The following is a 20700-nucleotide window of genomic DNA, read 5'->3' on the forward strand; positions in this document are numbered from 1 at the left end:
CAGTCACAGCCAGAAACCCCTGTGCCAAATCAGCCTGGCGGTCCCTCCAGCCCAGTCCCTTCTCCAGCATTGCCCAGTACAGCAGAGGCTTGCTGCCACTAGGACCAGTATTGGCTATGTGCAGCGGCACCCCAGCTGGTGAACAGCACTCACTCATGTCCCCCTGACTCCCCCCAGATGCTGGCAGGATAATATATGTGCAGGCTAATAACAGTACCGAAATGGTGGTGGTTTTCCAGAGCCCTCCGGAGCTGACTCATGGAACAGAGCTGAGCCAGAGACGACAGGGGGATAGAAGTCAGGGTCCTAATGAGCTTCCCTGTCCATTATCTATTTATTTCGCTCACCGTCTTCTCCTGCCTGTTAGCAACAAGGAGAATTCATGAATGACGGTAATAAATGCGAAATGACAGCTAATCTTAATTGACCAAAGCTTCCCTCAAAAGCCTGGGTTGTGCTGGATGTAATATGCTCTAAACGTAAAAACATAAGCCAGAAAATTATGCTGGCAGCTTTACGTGCTTTTAATCGGGTGGGGTTTATGCTGCCAAGCAACAAAATCAAGGTGGGAGCTGGCTACGAGGAGTGATTTTTTTCCTTCCAGATGAGAACTCTGCAGTTGGGTGGCCTCGTGTTGCTCCTCCACCCTGCTGCCTCTGCTGCCCAGACCTGCAAATCCGGCCTCCCAAGCAGCACCACTTGGTAGGGGCTTATTTTCTGCCTAATCTAACCTCATCACTCTGGGCATCTGCTCCCTGCTCGGTGCAGCTACTGTGTCGAGATGCAGCCCCATATTTTGCTGGTGAGATTTTACCTTGGTGAGTTACTTTTTTCCCCTCTACACTGTTATTTTTCCAAGATAACATTTTTCCTCCCGGGAAGTGGGTGTTGATAGCAAGTTGTCTCCTTCTGTCCCATCAAGTCCAGCACATTTCTCTCCGGCAATTGACGCAGGATGCCCAGGGACTCTTTGAGGTCGTGGCGGGGGGGGGGAAAGGAGGAGGCCAGGCACAACCCCAGCTGTTCCCTTCCAGACAGGCAGACAGTGCTTGGTGCATCCCTGGCAGACCTCTCCTCCCTTCAGAGGGTGCCCTAAAGCTGCAGTATTTTCCACCACTCCCCACAGGAGCAACACTCTGCAAATTTCTTGGCTGAATGGGCAGTGCCTGGGATGCTGGGGCTGGGACATGTGAAGGATAAGGGCCAAAGGAGAGGAGAAGATGAGAAAGGAAACTTGAAGGCGACAGTGTTTTTGCAGTCATGCCAGCATACTCCTGCTTGGGGTTTTTTCCCCCCCTTCCCCAGCTTGGGTGGGTCCCCTCCCTGCCTCCTCCACCGCCTGTCGTGCCAGCTCGGCTGGGGTGGTACTGCAGCACTTTGGTGAGAGCATCCCAGAGACTTCAAAACCTCCTCCTCATCCTGGCAGAATGACTTGCAACTTTTCTAAAAACTGGCAGGCAGCCTCAGTGCTCTACCATGGGAGGAGGTTTAACCCCTTCCCTCCTTTTCTGCTCCTCTCTCCTTCCCCTGGCATGTCGCATCGTCCTGCTGGTTTGACTGGGAATTGGCTGGGAGGAAGGGCAGCAGAGGAAATAGTTTATTTTGAAGAGCATTTTAAGAGTCCTCACAGCTCCGTGGCTCAGGGTGACCGGAATGCATCCTTGTTGGTTCAGGGTGATGGGAATGCAGCCTTGCACAGACAGCCTGAGGTTTCATTTGTCTGAGACCATGAGATAAAATCATTGGCATGTGATTTTTGAAAGAGGCAATTAATGAGGATTAGGAGGTTGGTTGATTGGGGTGTGTGAAACATTTAGAAGTGGGAAGAAAAGGTTTATTCTTCAGGTGTGTTGCAGTGAGGAGCTGGAACTGGCTTAAAGGGCTCCTAGCCCCAAAGGAATATTTGAAAGTTTTCCTATTTTCTAGCTCTGCCTAAGAGCAACCTGCAGGAATTGTCAGCAGGAATCAGGGACTCCTGCCTCCTCTTCCTAGATTTGCCTTGGGCTTGTGGCATGATCTTCTTCAAGAACACTCATTTGTTGTGGTTTTTTTTTCCAGGAAGCTTTGCAAGTGCAAAAAACTTTGGGGTTCAATATACTGCAGCTGCAAACCCAGATATCTGCCTGGCTCCCTAGCTTCCACCCAGTTAAAATGGCACCCTGGGGTGCTGCCTCCATCCCCCTCTCCCCTTGGAGCCCTCCATTCCCCCCACCTCCCCAGGGCACCCTTTTTCTCTGCCACTGCTCAAGCAGGAACAGCCATCCTTCATCCCTGGCAGAGGAGAGGGATGTGTAGCAGGAGAGGTGAGGGCTGAGGAGGAGAAAGGTTGAGGGGATGTTACCAGGAAGGGGTACAGCCCAGTAAGCCAGGCTTTAAACTTTTTCTTTCTTCTTTTGCAGACATGATTTCCATTCCTGCGATGTCAAGACTTCAGATTATTGGGAGATAAATTTAGAATAGATCTGAAAAGTAATTTAGAGATGTAAAAATAGCCTGTGAGCCTGTCTATCCAGCAACTGTAAAACCAGAAGGAAAGAGAAAGGAAAAAAAAAATGACTGGAGACTGGGGAAAAATTCAAATAAACAATTATTAGACTGGGCAACCATGATAGAGAGAAATCTTGAGCTCCATGTGCCTGATCACTGGGATCACAAACGAGACAGCAAACAATTTTAACTTGTCCCTGCATGCATCGAGAAAATACGGCTTCCTATTTTGATACTAAAATGGAGAGATGCTATTTCATGCCACAGTGGTGGACTTGTGTGACTGCCCACTGGGCTGTGCAGGGAGGCAGACCCCCTGCACCCTTTCCCAACCAGAGGCATCACTGGTGCCCTTAACCCAGCAGGATGTGATCCCTCAACTCTTTTTTTTCTTTCTCTGATGAAGTCGTGCAAAAAGACATTTGCTCTGGGTGCTGAACCAGGCACAGTACTGGTGGGAACTTTATGGCAAAGGAGGTTTTTTTGGTGGAAGTTTTGGGAAACTGAGTAAACACAACTTGGCCAGTGATGGAGGCTGGGGTAACAGGGTTGGACCTGGGGACCATTGACAGTCCCCACTATGGTGAGCCAGGTCTGCGATACCACCGGGAAATCTAAGCCAGAGCAAGATGTCTGTGCTGGGAAGAAGCCACTTGCAATGCAGAACCACAGTCCATGCTGGGGGCAGTACCAGAGAAAACGGACCCACAGTGCAGGCAGGACCAGGTGCCCCAGCCAGAGCTGAAGCGTATCTCATGATGCCCTGTGAGAAAATTAACCAGAGTACTTGACCCCCATCGCAGCACTAGGGTCCCCTAGGAGGAGTGTGTCTGTCCTGGGCGGGGCATGAGGAGGGGCTGGTGGGGGTTGCAGGTGTTTCCTACACACTGAATTTGAGCTGCGGAGAGAAGATAAATGTTGGTGCTGTGAGCTAAGCCTCGCCTCGTATCGTGCCTTGCTTTTATAATCTCTGCTTTTTAATATCCTGTTGAGACAAACAGCCCATGCATGTGTGCTGGGGGGACCTGCCAAGCAGCTGAGCATCTTAGAGCATCTCAGAGCATCTCAGTCAGAACAGTGTGGAGATGTCACAGAATTTCTTAGAGCATCTCAGTCTGAAAGATGCCCAAATGCCCCCTGGGGCGGGGTGGGAGGAGGGCATTTTCCAGGCTGAGATGTTCCAAGAAATTCAGTATTGCATCAAGTGCTGGGATGCCAGACTGCTACTGTCCTGACCTCAGCTCCTCCAGAGAGATGTGACATGGCCACAGGGTTCGGGTCGGGCACCTTGGTTTGGTGGTGACAGGCGATGGAGGGCAGGGATTGCAATGGGACAGGGAGATGATAACACAGGTGCCCAGATGGTCAGTTCAAGGACTCGTAGGATGCCACAGACATCTTCCACCTGATCCTTTCAAATGTCACCTGAGCACTATAATGCTCTTGCATGAACACAGGCATCAGGTAGGCAAAACATGGCTTCATGTGTAATGACACTGTTGGCTACCAGGAGTCTGTGTCCTCAAAGCACTCCTGATTGCAGCAACGTCACCTCTCCTTCTGTATCTCCCATAAAATAAGAGGTGATCTTGCTGCAGCTTGAAGTATCCTTGACACAAATCCCTGTTTCTGGAGGGTGTTTTTAGATGTCTGGCAGCACATGGGAGTGAGGAGGCAGAGAGCAACAACCCCTCCTTTACTTGCACCCATGCCCCCCTGATGGGGCACATGGTGGCATTTGTTTTTCCCCTGAACTACAAATCATGCCCTATTTCTGTAACAAGCTCTTTTAGGGCAGACGTGTCACCCCTTGTGTGGTCTGTCGCTACATTCCCACCTCTGATTGGAAGGAGAAACACAGAGGAGGTTGTGGCCATGGGCTCGGGTGTCACCTCCTCTTGCATCACCAGCACCCAGACCAGGAAGGTGGATACCTAGCAGCCAAGTCCAGCAGCACAATGCCCATGTGAGCTTGGCCATGGCAATAATCTCCTAAGCTGTGTGATGACCTTTCAGCCCTCACAGGCTTGCCCCAGCACCCTTCAGCATCCCAGCCAGCCCCATGATCCAGTTGTGGTAGGGTCAGATCCTGCTCCCCACTGTGGGGCTGGTCACCCTCCTGGGTAGGGGAGCTGAGGCGAGGGAAGCAGCCTCACCTTGACCCAGGTCCCACCATCACCAGCCCCACCAGTAAGGTCCAGTGAACTCTCCCTTTCCCTTAGGAGCAGCTGGTACATCCCCAGTTGCTCCATTGAGGGACTGGGGTGACTGGGAATGGCTGGGAATGGAATTTCCAACTCCCCTGTCCTCAGTTATCAACACCAGGTGCTATTTTGGTGCCTCTCGGAAAAAAACAAAAACAAACAAACAAACAAAAAACCAACAACAAACAAACAAACAAACACAAAACAAAAAAACACAAAAACAAAACAAAACAAAACAAAAAAACAAAAACAAACAAACAAAAAACCAAAACCAAAACCAAACAAAAAAAAACCAACAAAAAACCACACACACACACAAAAAAACCAAAACCAAAAACAAAAAAACCCAAACAAAACAAAACCAAACCAAACCAACACAAAAAACCCCCCCACCAAAACCAAACCAACACCCTTTGAGCTAAACATGCAGCTCCTCGTTTCCGTCACTTTGTGGACAACCTATCTTTGCAGAAGGCACGGAGCCTTTCGGCTGCTTTGCCTCCCCCCCAAAGCCCGGGCTCAACATCCTCTGGTGTGGGGCGCCCGCAACCCATCCCCACAGGGGTGATCCCTCCCTGGGGACAGCGCGGTCTGTCCCCACCGGAGCTGCACACCCCTCGGCCAGCCCTTCCCGGGCCGCGCTGTCCTAACAGTGACATGCAGCGGCGGCAGCGGAGCCTGCAGCACCCGGCGGCTGCTGGTGCCCGACAGGTACCTTTCTTTTCCTGTTTTGGCTGTTTGGTTTTTGTTTGTCTGTCTGGTTTTGTTTTTTGTATTGTGTGGTTCTTGTTTGGTTTTGTGGGTTTTTTTTTGTTGGTTATTATTATTATTATTATTATTATTATTATTATTATTATTATTATTATTATTATTATTATTATTATTTACTAATGGGCCAATAATGAATTCTGCCCTTGTGTCGCACAGCATTGTTTTCCTCTGCTCTCGTTGGGTGCAGCATCGTTTTCCACACGCTCCTTTTTGTGACGCCCGTGCGTGCACACACGCCATCCTACTCCAAAATTTGCTGGGGAGATCCAGGGAAGCAGCAGTAAGGCTGCCCCTGCTGGCCCCTGGGCACGGCCAGCTGTGAGCTGCTGCATCTCCCAGGGCGAGCAGGGTGCACCGAGAGGGAAGGCTGGCACAGGCTGGGGGATCCCAGCTGTCTCACCCAAACCCTGCATCTCTCCATCTTTGGGGGTCTTGACAGGTGCTGGTGGCAGCCTCAGTGGAGCAAAGGGTGTTTCTGCACCACTCTGCAGCCTGGGGGTGGCAGCCCTCCCCCTCAGCAGGCTGGCAGGGCACAGCACCCGTTCAGCCCTGGCAGAGCATCCCCACAGCTGTGCCCCAACACATACTTCGGTGCCACATACCTGCTGCTGCTTGCAGATCAAATATCTAATGTCTAAGCAGTCCCATTTAAACCCACAATCAAATTACAGGAACAAAATTAGAAGCCAGACTGGAGCCACTTTAAAAGTTGCCCCTTATTTAATAATTCTGTCGCAGTTATTTTTTCCTCTTATCACCATTTATTCTCATTCTGGGGACTGTCTGTAATAACAGAGGAGGTTCATTTGTGTACCCCTCCTCTTTCCAATGTCTAGCCTTTCTGTGTGGGTTTCATTTCTGCCTTGTGAAAAGACATTAGGATAAATAAAACTACGATGCAGTACTACAGATGTCTGCATTAATGGGACCACATTGCACTCACCTCATCCATGACCCTCCCTTTCCTGTATGGAAGTGGTGAAACAAATAGATTAAATTCCTATTTCACCCGTTTGCACCTATAGGTATCTTGGATTATAGCTTGGACTTCATGATCTTAAAGGTCTTTTCAAACCAAAATGATTCTATGGTTCTATACTCTATCAATCTGCCAGGTGAGGAAAAAGAAATTGCAGTGCAGCTCTTCCCTTCAACGCAGCACCTTGCAGAAGCAAGGAGCCCAGAGGGGGTGCTTGGGTGGTTTGGGGGCATCATCTCCCCTCTAGCAGGATCTGAACAGAACTGATGGAGGAAAGGAGGTGAGAGCCACTGCTTCCCAGCTGATGGGTTAAAGGAGGCAAGAGTGTTACCTTCCCCCCTGCTCCTGCTCACCCCCTGCACGGCCAAAAATGCAGGCATGGTGATAACAGGGTGACAGGAACACACAGCCCTGACTGGAAGCTGGCTTGCACTGAAGGACCTGGGGAAAATGCTTTTGTAATATTTTTTCTGTTATAACTAAAGATGTGACTGAATGAGAGCTTGGATTCATTCACCTGGCTGGATTTTCATGTTTCCAGTTATCACCAGGGAAAAAACAAACACAGCTTCTCACTAACCCTTTAGTGTTTAAGTAAAAACTATTTTTAGATCCCTTTAAAAATCAAATCTATAGCTAGCCTGAAATAGGCAAGCACTGCTCTGTGGTTAATAGTTGTCCCCAAAACTACTGCTGAAATCTGCCAGTATTTAAAAAAAAAATAGTTTATGTGACATTTTGGTGTCAACTGCCTCTGTGCCACACCTGAATTCTTGTTTTCTATGAACAAGGCATGACTCTAACTCATGGAAGGTACCAACCTGACCATTTGCTAGCAGGAACCATGGCAGGTGCCATACAGCCTGGAAGCTGCTACAGGAGGATGCAGAATCCCAGCACAGCCTCACCCTGCCTGGGCAATACAGGAAGCCCGAACATGGGAGCTGAAGCACAGGAGGTCTACAGGATCGAAAGTGTGAGGATTTTGGCCAGGGAGAGGCATTCCCAAAGCAGAGAACCAGCTGCATGCCAAGTGCATTGCAGGGCATGGAGAGGGGCTGAAAGCTGGGCAGGAAGCAGTTGTGGGGGATGAGCTGGCCAGAGGTGATCTCCTCAGCCTTGTATGTGCCTTACCTGCACCTACTATTACCCTGCAAAGGTTCTTTATAGAAACAGGCATGTATTCCTGAAGGCTTCAGCTGGTAAGTGGGCTAACTGATGGTGGATTTCTTGGACAGGGATGTTTAAGATGTCCAAGAGGATTAAAGGTTTCATCATGCAGCTCAGGACAGCTGGATACAGGGAATTAAACTGTGAGTCGGGGGTGTGCAGCAGAGATGACAGTGGTATCAGGCCCTGTAAGCTTGGAAACAAGCCAGAGCAAAGGGCTGGATGGGGCTCATCATCCCACCACTCTCAGGAGTCCTCAGGTGTTGGTCCTTCTCCCTTACATCCCACTACCAGTGTATTTCATGTGCACATCCTTTCTAAGCAGAGTGTTTGCAGAATGGTTATTTTCCTTGACCCTGTATTTATCAAAGCATGTGCTGGGGGTATTCAGGAGACAAAACTGGCCACAAGTGCATGGTCAAACACAGGGGCTCAGCATCCAGCAGGACAAGCTGAGGGAGATGGATCTCCCTCCTGGCAGGTGCTGAGGAGAACATAAACCTGAGGTAAACGGGAGCAATAATCCCCTTTTCAGCTGGGCATTCTAGCTGGGGGGGTTGTATCCACTGAGCTGTTCAGCCTGTTTTAGATTTGAGCTCTGAGTGAATGCAAATATCTTTAAATAAGTCAAAGCAGAAAGGCTGCTGAATATCAGACACGCATTTAAATATCCCAAAGCTGCAAAGGAAGTGATAGCCTCACCTTGCTCCACACACAGCTCCAGTCATTCACACATCCAGGAGGCGAATCTGAGAATGCAGAAATAGACCTGTAAATATATGGAGATTCTGCTTTGGCAGTAGTTAATTTTCAAAGCACATCCACTTCTTGGCTTACATTTGGGGTCACACTCCCCCTCACAGCCCTCACCCTGCTTTCCAAAACAAGCAGTTTCAGCTTGGTAGCTTTCCTCTACAAGTTAAGCATAAAATACAAGTGAACACCTAACTTTTAGTGTTGTCACCATTTTCATCTTGCTCCTAATTGCTTTGAAAATTATGTACATACCCAAAAATGTCTAAAGTTCAGTGCAGTGCGTTCTTGCTACTTGTGTTTCTTCTTTTAAAATACATGTAATAAATCTTTCCACATTTCTACATTTTACTGACGGCATTCAAATCTTAAGGTAGGATATTCCTGTGATCAAAATGCAATGAGGCAAACTGGAACAGAGCCAAGGACCTCCACTCCTCTTGTACAAGACAGATTTATGACCTTTATTGGCAAGTCTTGACAGACATCTTGATTTTTCACCATTCCTCAGGCAGTCTAGCATCTCCCCCCTACCTCATGCTTCACCATTCGCTCATTTTTGACTTGTGAGAATCCAGTTTCTCCTCATTTCCCCATCACTGCAGGAGACAGTCTTTCTTTAAATGTTTCCCACCCAAGTCTGAGGCAACGGTATCCAGCTTGTGAAACAGCACTTGCATTCAGAGGACAAGTTTTAGTTAAAGTGGGGATACCAAAACTTGACAGTGCCCCACACAGTGTAGATCCAGGCTCTCCAGCCAGGTCTCCTTCTAGTTGGAGCTGCAGGCATCTGTCCTACCTCAGTGAGCCATGTTGTTGAGCAGCAACCTTAGCTAGTTCAAATAAAACTAAAGGGAAGGGAGTTTAGAGATGGCAATGCTAGCTTGCTGTCTAGTTCCAGCACCCAGAGAGAAAGCTATTGTTAAGACAAACATACAGTGTTTTATGAAGGCACTAAGGAATTGATTATATGCGATACTTCAGTTCAGCACTCATCTGGATCACAGATGATGGATGCCTGGGGATTTGTCATCTCCTTGCAGCAGCCAACCTTCTGCTCTAGCTCAGAATTTCCCACCTACTCCAAGAACATCAGCCAGGTTCTTCTGTCTCCTTGTTTGCCAGTCCTTGCTCTCTCTATACCCTAAGCACCCCAAACCTTTCCTTCATCACTTCCCTTATCCCCACCCAGAGCTGAAATGGCTTTTAAAGCAAACATTTACACCCTCCAACTCTTCAGCTGAATTTTGCTGTTTTCAGTTGCCTTGTTCCTTTCTAGCTCCTACTGTTCCTTGTGGTACATGCGGTCATTCTAGTAGTACGTGCTGCTACTCTATGCACTGGTCCATCCATCATCTTACTGAAGACCTGAAGTCTCTGTCCATTTCCATCTACTGCCACTAACACCAGAAAGCAGTTGCTGCTCATAATAGGACTTGTGTCCTATTATGATCTTACTAGTCCCACTAAAATGCGTTTCTCTCCAGATACCTCTAGTGACTCTTTGAAAAGCTTCACTTGTGTTTCCTGCAAAATAAACCCCCAGATGAAGGCTTCTGGCAGCCTGGGTGCACTGCCATGCTTAAACATCACAGGATGCACTGATGGCGAGCTGGCAAATGTAAAAGAACCCAACAAAATGACAGTGGAGGAGCCCCAAGAAATTACCTACTAAAGAGCAGTCGACTATGCACCTTAGGATTCTGGAGGCTCACATTTTAATGAATGCTGGCAAAACAGGCATTTGTGAGGGTATCTGGCTATACACTGATTGTTGATGTTTTTATGGTCATTAATCTTGTTTTATTCCCAGTCAGAAAGGTGAATAACTGTGATCTGATAGGGCTAGGAGTTTGAGGAACCACAACAGACCACTGAGAGGGCTTCAGACAGAGCCTGTCACATCAATTCAGCATGACCAGTTGTAACAACATTAAAAAGTTAAAGTTTAAAAAGAAATGCCAGCATTGGTTGAATCTGACTGAAACCAGATGACAACATTTCTCCTGTTCGGACCCATTTTTCCAAGCTCAACACCTACAAATTCATATTCTCCATTTCCATTTCACAATCAGATACAAACAGGGACTTGCTTGTGATGGTTGTGAATGTTTTATTATAGAGTCTTATCAATAAATTACTTCTCCGAAAATCAGTTTTTCAGAACTAAAATCTGATCTAGCAGGGTTCAATAAGTAACAAGATGAACTCAGCCATGCAAACAAAATATCACTAAGTTACTTTAATAACATTTTATCACAACAACCTCAGGAAGAAAAGCGTGTCCTGGAGACTCAGACTGTTAATCTTGGATTTTTATTAATATTTTGGCTTCTTTTTGTTATGGCTTAGCCTCTGGTACACGGCTGTCTGCATTCTGATGATCTTTGTGTGCCTTTATGCCTGGGACTCTTCTTTTATTTTGTAGCACTCTTATAAAATTAGCACCATCAGTTTTCAGTGCTCACAGTACATATAGGCAACTGGTTACCACACTGAAACTGAACTTCTGGAGAAACTGAGCTTATTCCTAGACAGCAATTACTCACAAAAGGCCTAGCTCCCAAAGCTTTTCACTACAGGCCATTCATTTTCTGTTAGGCACCTCTCAGGATGTTTATTAATGTAACTTTATTGGGTTATGTTGCACACAACAGGATATTCAGAATTCCATCTTGACCTTCACAGCAGTATCTAATACTGCCTGGAAGATATCCAACAAACATTTTCTTTCTATATACAACCAGCATTCTGAGCTTGCAGCTACTTGTTGACAACTGCTTACTAGTTTCAGTTAAATACAAGAAAACCTAAGAACACCGAGACATCTGAAAACAAGCCTGACCATATTTTTAATGTATTTTGGATAGTTTAGCAACTTAATACTCTTGACTCCCAGGGGGCTTAATTACATACAACTTTTACAAAAGCAACATCATGTCTTATTATTACACAAACATAATGTTTAACTTATTTTTTATTGTGCAAAATTTAAGCAGTAAGTCTTATCAGTACAATAGGCTAAAAAAGCAAGGGATATTTAAAACAATATTCATGTTCAGTGTGCAACTTTTATCCATCTTTTGATGTGGAATCTAGAATTCCCAACAGTAAGTGCTACCTGATACTAATAGTTTGATTCACCTTTTGTTATTTGGAGAAGACTCAAAATATATTTTTGCATTAGTTTTTTTACACACAATTAAACAGCTGTTTAGGTTGATAAACACAAATTAGACACATAAAAAGGTTGAAAAAATACATAATGAAGGCATCCACCTAAATGGTGGCACATCTGATAATTTACAGTTTACATTAAAAAATATAATTGCTATTCTGATTTTCTGTCTTAAGCTCAAGATTTTAGAAAATAACCCAAAATTTTGTTTAAAATGTGGGCATCTGCTAAGTGAAAAAGTAATTTAATTCAATAGTTAATTTTAATTAAAATCTTTAGCTGGTTAGATATTAAGTGCTACCAGTCAAGGCAATTACAAAGACTGTTTGATGTTTACATAGCACCATATAGATAAATATCTCCTGCAGAAAGAGAGAGATTATGTTTGGCTGGGAACATAATCAGAGTAATTCCTGAACATTTTAGGTATCATTGCTTTCCACATCATGTATGTGCAACAATTCCTTAATTTTAGAAAAAAACACACAGAAATCTACTCAAGCTTTAAGACAGTTCTATCATTAATTCAAATTCTCCATGTATAAAAGTATCAAGAACTGTTCAGTAGTCAATTTAATATTCAAAAACTGATCAGTAGTTTTATGTAAACTTGTTAAAAAACAAACCACCACATAATTTGGCTTTAAAGTGACAAAGTATTTTGCTTAATATAATTTACTAAACATGTGAAGACCTAATGTCAAGCTATGATTTTAAGAAGATGCAGAGACTGGATTATCCCTGAAATTTAAATCTACATTAAAAATATATATTATAATATAAAGACTCTCCAAAATGTATAATTATAATTTGTTACAGTGGCATTGTTCATTCCAGCAATAATCCTTCTTATAAGGAGGCTGCATGTCAACGAAACTACAATAACCTATTGTAGCTCCCCATGAGAGAACATCAATATTCTCCCCCTGCCTCTCCTCCACCCTGAATTTCCTAAAAAGTGGACTAGGTTTTCTACCTAAAGAAAAAGAGAATTATGGTCACTATCCAGATGCTGTTCTCTAGCCCTAATCGAAATCTTGACAACTTATCTATAATTGTTAGCTTTAGGCTAGGAACAGATCTTGTAGTAAAGTGTTAAAAATAGATGGAGTAACTAACAAGTCATCTTCTGTATTTTAAATCACTGAAATCTATATATCAAAATATTTATGGAAGCATGAGTGCTGGTGACATCATTGACTCTTTCAAATCGAGCCTTCCGTAAAAATTGCAGAGATGAAAAAGATGCCTTGAGATAAATGGAAATAAAATCCATCAGAAGAAAGACTTCCTAACACTGAGCCCCAATTCCTTACAAACTAACACACATATTTCAGTGACAGACACTGCTCATTGTTTTTGGACCTGCTCCTTCCCAAAATCAACTTAATAAGCTGCCATCAATCCAATAAAAAAAATACTACACCTTCTTAAAATATTGGTTTTGGAGTTCTGGATTCCAAAAATATTTAAAACTTAGAAGCAATTTCATATTTTTGCTATGAAACATCAACTAAATAATAGAAATCTTTATAAAGAAACCAAATTGCATTTTATATTGCATCTATATTAATACAGTTCTCTGTGTTAGTGGAGAATTCAGCAGTTTTAGAGAGTTCAACACGTGCAAAATCCAATTTTGACAAAAATTCCAGTTTTAAAAGTTACATGTAGTTTCATATAAGACAGGTCAATAATCTACAGACCAATCTAAACAAAGCTGTACAAAGTTTGCTTCAAATCTCCCTACACCCCCCCAAAAAGGCACTCAGTGGTTTAAGTGTGCAAATGGCTTCTTAGAAGAAACAGTGTGCAAACATAGGCTTTTCCATTAGCTTCTTGCTCTTTAGTGATTTCCTAGAGAGTATTGCTATTAAATGCTACCTATGGTATGACTTTCTAAAGAACAGAAGACAGTCAGTCCACAGAGTCACAGATATCTTTCACTTTCTGATTGAAATCTTCCGGTTGATCAGCATACACATAATGACCTGCACCAAGGATAGCCTGGAGGATAAAGGTGAAGAAATAAGTCAAAATCACAAGAATGTAATGAACAAACAAATAATTAAATACTGGGATATGTGAAGAACCTGACTTTTATACCTTACCTACTTAATAGTTTACTACTTGAAGTGAAAAATTTCAAAACCAGAACTGATCTCTTGCACCCTGCCTGGGGTAATGCAGTTAAGCACAACTGCTGCCAGGGGGTGGTATCATACAACCTAAAAAAAACTGTAAGCAGAAGGAAAAATGAAAGCTTGTTTCGTTGAAGAAACTTTGCTACACAGGACAAGAAGGTGAAACTACTGCTTACTAAACTGCACACCTCACTGAAAAAAACCCCACCATTCAAGCGGACATAAGTCATTGCAAAATAAACTTAGACGTTTGATATGTAAAGCATGTTCTCCTGATTCATCTTCATCCTCTGCCATCCTCCACTCAAATAGTTCTGCCATACTGCTTTCTAGTTCTCTAAGTGTTCACCTTAAAGAGAGAATCAAATAATTTGTATTCTCTTATTAGAAAAATGATATGGAAGAGACTAAAGGTACCAGGATATATTAAGAACTCAGAAGCTTTAATTGCTGGGGATTTTCTGGACTTGTGGAAGCAGATTTCAACTCTCTGAATTAACAACTACTGTGTTAAGCAGGGACAAGTAAAATCCAAATGATGCAATACATGGGGGGAACCCATGACATTTGTGACCTAGATTATTTCACTGCAACTATGTAACAAAATTAAGGGCTTAAGTATCCACACACAGGGTGGTTACCCTATTTCTAGAATCTAGTATTCTCTGCCAAAACCAGTACGAAGCAAGTCGTCACCACAGTGAACAGTAAAGGTATTTGACCTATTTTCATTTCATAATCAGGCCAAGAGCAGTTTGTATATAAAACTATTTTCCCCTCTTTCCACTAAAATACTCCCTCTTAAGTCTCTAATTTAAGCCCATGAAAGTATAGCTATGCTATTGCTTAAAAAAACTCCACAAACTAAGATTAAAAATTAATTAGAAATAAACACACACAATAAAACTGCAGAACCTCTGTGCATTTTACCAAGGATGGCACTGCCAGTCCATATCTCAGCCTCAGTCTCACGAGAACCCTTCTGTCCTATTTTTTTTAAATGTCCCTATACCTTCTACCACTCCAATCTACCTTTTAGAAGCTGTATTTGGCTTGCTAAAATTTTTACTTGGAATGAAATGAAGTTTTCTACAGTTCCTTCTAAAAGCCACTGAACGGATTGGAAAAAGCTGCCTGAATGCTTATCCCAGCAATCTTGCACACTTCTTAGCAGTGACTTTTTGTTACAACTTCCTCTCTGGTAAAGCAGTTAAGTGACACTTTGAGTCTCAATGTCAACATTTATTAAATATGTTTGTGCTCCTTAACATATGTAAACAGTTCAATGTCTTTTCTCTGAGTTCGAGCTCTGATGTCAGCTATATAAAGATTATAAAATTTTATTTGAATGACTTTTTGTAGTGCACTATTGACATCACGTATTGTACACTTCTGTCCAGCTAGATCTAGACATCAATAAAAAAACAGCTGGTGTATTCAAACATTTTATCACCTCATAGCAGTGTAATGTTTATATATATCCAATTATCACGCTGACTGATGTGACAAGGGGTGAAGAATACTTTTAAATGTTTGTTTTTATAGAAATCAATGCAAAATGCAGTGTGCACATTCACATCAAGTTACAAGTACACACAATTTAGATGATTATGCTACACCTCTAAACAGGAATGTACGAGCAAGGAAGCCCACACGAAGTATTTTTTAATGACTGAAATAAAGTTAAATATGCTTACAAGAGCCTAAGCACCAGGTACAAACCACTCTCTTATGAGAGAAACAAAAGCATTATACAGACATATTAGAACTGTTTATGAGGGCCTCCTCACTTATGCCTTACATACATGCAAATATTAGGACAGCTGTGGCTTAAAACAGAGAAAACCACAGATACTTACAAGTGACCACAAAAACTACTTGTATTAGCACAGTGAAGAGCAAAATATTTTCTAGCACAGAAGAATGACCTTACTCAAAGATCTAATTCAGCTTATAGTGCTACAGTTAAGTTTCCTTCTTCCTCTGAGAAGTCAATACTTTTTTCTCTCTACATTTCCTCTGATCTAACACTTATTTTCTCTCTCTCTGTTACAGAAATCAAAAGTTATTACCCCAGGCTTTAAATCAAAGGGTCAGCGTTTCCACAGTTAGTATAAAAAACAGACACAATTTAAACAAACCCACACAGTTAACAAAAAACTGCTTTAAAAGTCAACTTACTATTGTCTTCACGTAGGAATTTGGTCTCAGAGACTGGATAGTGCTGCCAGAATTGCCATCTATACATGAACGTGCTCCATAGATCACAGTGATAGGAATGTCTCGATCCATCTGTGAAATCCGTTGCAGCATTGGCCTTTTTGCCCATCCGTAAGGAATAGTCATGTTCTTGAAAGCTGTTTCACCACTTCAAGACATTTGAAAGGGTAAAAACAACTGAATTTCCATTGGATCTGCCTTTTCTCTAAACTGGAGTATCTGGGCCTTTTGGTAACATGAGTGCACATGAGGCTGGGATTTTTTACTATTAAGAAATATAAGCTTCCACGATTTGCATGTAATTTTCAACAGAAAGAGCCTATATTTTTACAGTACTGAGTGACAGCACTTAATGTATTATTTTACAAGTTTAAAAAATAAATTCTTTATAAATACAACTACTGTATCAATTTTTTAATTAAAAACTTGTGTCCAAACTCTCTCAGAATTAACACACAGGTAGTTTAGAAGAAACATGGCATTAGGATAGCTTCTACATTTTTTTCAGTTTCTGGAATTTAGAAAAGGTGCAATGCTATTTTTTTTCTTTAACTAATACAATAAATGTTTCAATGTTTTAAAAAACCAGCATGCACACTGCTGCCATGGCCATTGGAGGGAGCAGCAGACACAAAGTAAACGAAAGATGAGCTTCAAAACATACACTGGGAAACCCATACTCACCTAGGTGACTGTACATTGCAGTGATAGATATATTCAGCCACAGTGTTATCATCAAACATCGATGAATATTTTCGCTTGAAATCTGGTCTTAAACGCTGAACAAGGCTTAATCCTGTTAAAACAGAAAACACTATTAGAGGAGGAATTAGTACAGACCACTTTATCAGGTTGGCTAGTGCTTTACATTACAACCCTCCAAACAGAATCACAGAATCATTCTGGTTGGAAAAGACCTTTAATATAATTGAGTCCAACCATAACCTAATGCTACCAACTCTATCATGTTCCTAAGCACCACATCTACATGCCTTTTAGACACCTTCAGGGATGGCGATTCAGTCACCTCCCTGGGCAGCCTATTCTGGTGCTTAATTACCCTTTCAATGAAGAAGTTACTTCTAATATCTACTTTAACACTCCCCTGGCACAACTTGAGGTCTTGTCCTATTGCTTGTTACAAGGGAGAAGACACCAACTCCCACGTTGCTACAACCTCCTTTCAGGTAGTTGAAGAGAGCAATAAGGTCTCCCCTCAGCCTCCTTTTCTCTAGGATAAACAGACACAGTACTTTCAGATGCTCCTTATAAGGCTTGTTCTCTAGATTGTTCACCAGCTTTGTTGCCCCTAACACGTCCCCTTGAAACTCACGTGTCTCACGTGACACAAATACAGTCTTTCTTCTTGCTCTGGCAGCACTGGCTGGGCCAAAAGTATCCCATCTTTCAGAACTAGAACACAGTGTTGGAAAAGCTGGGTTGTTTTTCTTCCTTAGATGGAAGTATGTGCTCTCCTTTTACAGAACACTTCTTCTGAAGCTAGTTCGTCTAACTAGCGTTCAGTTGAAAGAACAGCAGTCTGTGTTGGAAAGCAGCTGTAGAAATCTTGCCATGAGTATAAGACACAATAATTTGTGGAAATTAAAAGAGATTTAACCTAGGAAGGTTAATGTCTCCATGTTTTCTTAACAGCCAAAGTAGAAAAGCGGGTCCCTTCTGGGGACAGCTCAGGCTTTCTAAAGTTAAGCTCCTATTCTGAATCACTTTTGTAAGGAAGAAGCCTCTTCTAGTTGACCAGATGGATCTTTGGGACTAGAGCCTCATCAAAGTCTAATCTTAGTCTAAGAATATTATTCATCCCTGAAGAGACAGGCTCGTAGTTTACCACTTGGGTTTATCAACTGAAAAGACCATTGTTAATCTGTGCAACTACAATGATGTCACTTCTTCCCACCTGCCCCTGGCCAAAGGCCTGGTACTATTTATGTAGACCTTGTCACAATCATCTACTACACTTCTGTAACTTTGAGATTAGAGTATTGCAACACACCCTTACGTATGCTTCCAGTCAATTAAAAAAATGAGAGCGCAAGACAAAACAGTTCCCTTATGAAACAACACTTTAAGCCGAGAAGAGTTTAAGGTTTTGCAAACATTCTGCAACTTGCTGTGCTGCTTGCATTTTCTTTATAGAGTTTAACTCCTGGACTTCTGTCCTATTCTGTCTGTCTGGGTTGTTTTTTTTAACACAAACAATACAGCTGGCTTGGAATAAGAGCATCTGGAAGGCAGAGACTAATTTTGTGTCTTCCCCTGCTACCAGCATAGAGGCCACAGCATTCCCACTTCCAGTAACTAAGAGACTGAAAGTTACAAAATTCACTTTCCTTTTCGACAAAAAGTATTTTGTCTGTGGGCCCAATTGTAAAACCATTCTCTTTCCCCAGGAATTTACAGGGGAAAACGAATCAAGGAATCAAGGCACATTGGAACAAATGAAATCACACTGATTCATCCTTTAAAGCTTAAGTTTATTAAGACACCTTCAATTTTCTGGCTGATATTTCCTTAGAGCCTATGAGAAGGCTAAAAGAAATGGTAACATTAAAGACTGAGTTCCCCAAAAAGGATGTGACATTACTGTTGTCCTGAGAAATTTTTAGGCATTCAACTCTAGGAATGGAATTCACAAATCCAGTCTAAGCACCAAACCCCATATACTGTCAGCCTCCTGGTTGACTGTGCCAGTTAAGTGAAGGAAAACATGCAAATCAATTAACAGGAAACTAATCAAAGATAAAAATCCCTCTTGATTCTGTATCTCTCCCGGGTTCATGTATCTGCTGGAGGGTCTGATTAAATATCCATGTGATACCATTGTGATATTCCAAAGAACATGACTCACATTTAAGTGCCTAACTCATACCTTTGAACAAGAGCAGTTGGCTTTACAGTGAAGCTCAGCTATGCCTGCCCAGCAGCTTAAACACAAGTGCACAAACCTGGGTTTGGTTCAGTGACTTCACCAGGCTGGGTTTGATGCCTAACTTGCAGCACAGTAGTAGAAGTTCCAGTAGTTCTAGAAAAACTATGCTTCAGTTGTCAAGAATTTAGCTGTCTACACTAAGTTGATGATGAAAAACTTTTTTAATACATGGAGTGAGAAACAGATGAAAAATTTTGAGAAGCTCTGCTCTCCACAGCAACCTGTAAGTTAGGCTAGTCTGGGGATACTTTGCCAAGACAGGGTTTGTTTCTCAGCATGGTTCTGACTGCACTTACCTGCTGGGGGAGACAACTTCAGCTTTGAATTCTTTCAAGTCAGTTGACTTACTGCACACATTTGTTATCGAATAAAAGGCATTAAACCAGTGCTTATCATTCAATACGCTTCAGGTTGTTTTGTTAACTGATAAGCATTTACTTAAAAAAAACCCTTTTGTACAAAACCCGGTGCTTGTCTGAAAAGCTACTTTTTTCATACTCCCAAACATAATCTAATAGATCAGCTTATTAAAATATATATTTTATAGAAAGTGATTTAGGAAACAGATGTGGTTTAAATGTAAACAAAGCCCTGAAATGTCTATAGTTTATCTTCAGGCTGAATACTACAAAGGATGAAGAGGTGACCTACTTGTAGCTCGTGAGGGGCCCGAAGGCTATCATTTTCCAAGCCTCTGCGGCAGATACTGCTGTAGTACACAGAGTAATAGACAGATAACCTCTTTCCCCTCTCAAGGATGAATTTTAAATTTGATCACATTCTTCCCCCACTCCCCACATAAACTAAAACCATAGTGGGTTTGGGTCTTCCCTACCCAGTCCTAGTAGTAGGGTAAATAAAGTTTATTTAATATCAGTGCTGTTGAAGAAACATAGAAATATGAAGGATACACCAATGAGACCCACCAAATTTGCTAGAGTACTATGAAAATGGCTAATGGAAAGAACTCAGATTCAATTTAACTTCTCTAAACTCAGGCCAAAGACTAATAAGTTTATGAGAGATTGCCTTCTGATGTTAACCAAATTTGGAAATCCTAGTTGTTAATCAAACTGCAGCTGGAAGGGAAACTAAATGGACTATGACTGGAGGCAACCAGAAAAAAAACTTTTCCCGTTCATGTCTCTTTGTCAGGCTTCCCCAACAGGTGTCCACATCTGATGCACTGTAACTGTAGCCTACAACAACATAATGTAGCTTGCTATAAATGATCTTACTAGTCTTTCTCATAAAGAGCTTGCACTCTTCTCCTGAAGAGTTCATCTTTCCTTAACAGCTCCCACTTTCTCCTCCAATTCTTTTCTTTGTGGGTGATACAGGCTTCCAACAAAGCTTATCTTAATGGAGTATCTGCCCCATGTTTATATTCAACAAAAACAGAAACAGTACTTAAGAGTAGATAAAACTCACCAAATGGTCCTGCTATCCTCAGCCCAGCTAATGGATTAAATGGACTCAGTATAGCTCCTAGTGCTTTGATCCAGATTGGAATTGGTCTTTCATGCTCAGCATTGTCAGGCCTCTCTGGAAAACCCCATGGCTCCACTAAGATAAGATGTTTGACCCTGTTGGCAAAGAAGGTTCAGAGGTTTAGAGTACATTAATTTTTCTTCAACTGAGTATGACAGAAATGTGTTATCCGTGGACTACGCAACCTGCTTTAATCAATTCTATCATAGTGGCTTATTACCTCATTTCTGATTCATCAGTAATTTTGCTCTCGATTGCTAATTAGAGAGACTGAATTGCAACTAATCATATGTATGAACACCAGAAACCTAGAAGCTCATGCCACAAAGAGAAACTTGGTATTCGATAGATACCCA

General features: G+C 42.5%; 1 protein-coding gene across 1 annotated transcript in view; it reads right to left on the reverse strand.

The window, feature by feature from the left end:
* Positions 1-10457: 10457 nt before the first annotated feature.
* ABHD5 (abhydrolase domain containing 5, lysophosphatidic acid acyltransferase) overlaps positions 10458-20700 on the reverse strand; it is a 29857-nt gene continuing 19614 nt past the window's right edge. The window contains exons 4-7 of the mRNA XM_051610606.1: positions 20285-20439; positions 16591-16702; positions 15868-16054; positions 10458-13549 (exon numbers count right to left, since the gene is read on the reverse strand). Of these exons, the coding sequence (XP_051466566.1) occupies positions 13460-13549; positions 15868-16054; positions 16591-16702; positions 20285-20439 (544 nt within the window). The 3' untranslated portion in view covers positions 10458-13459. The remainder of the gene's footprint in view (positions 13550-15867; positions 16055-16590; positions 16703-20284; positions 20440-20700) is intronic.

The sequence above is a fragment of the Apus apus genome, chromosome 2 (assembly GCF_020740795.1).
Source record: "Apus apus isolate bApuApu2 chromosome 2, bApuApu2.pri.cur, whole genome shotgun sequence".
Lineage (NCBI taxonomy): Eukaryota > Metazoa > Chordata > Aves > Apodiformes > Apodidae > Apus > Apus apus.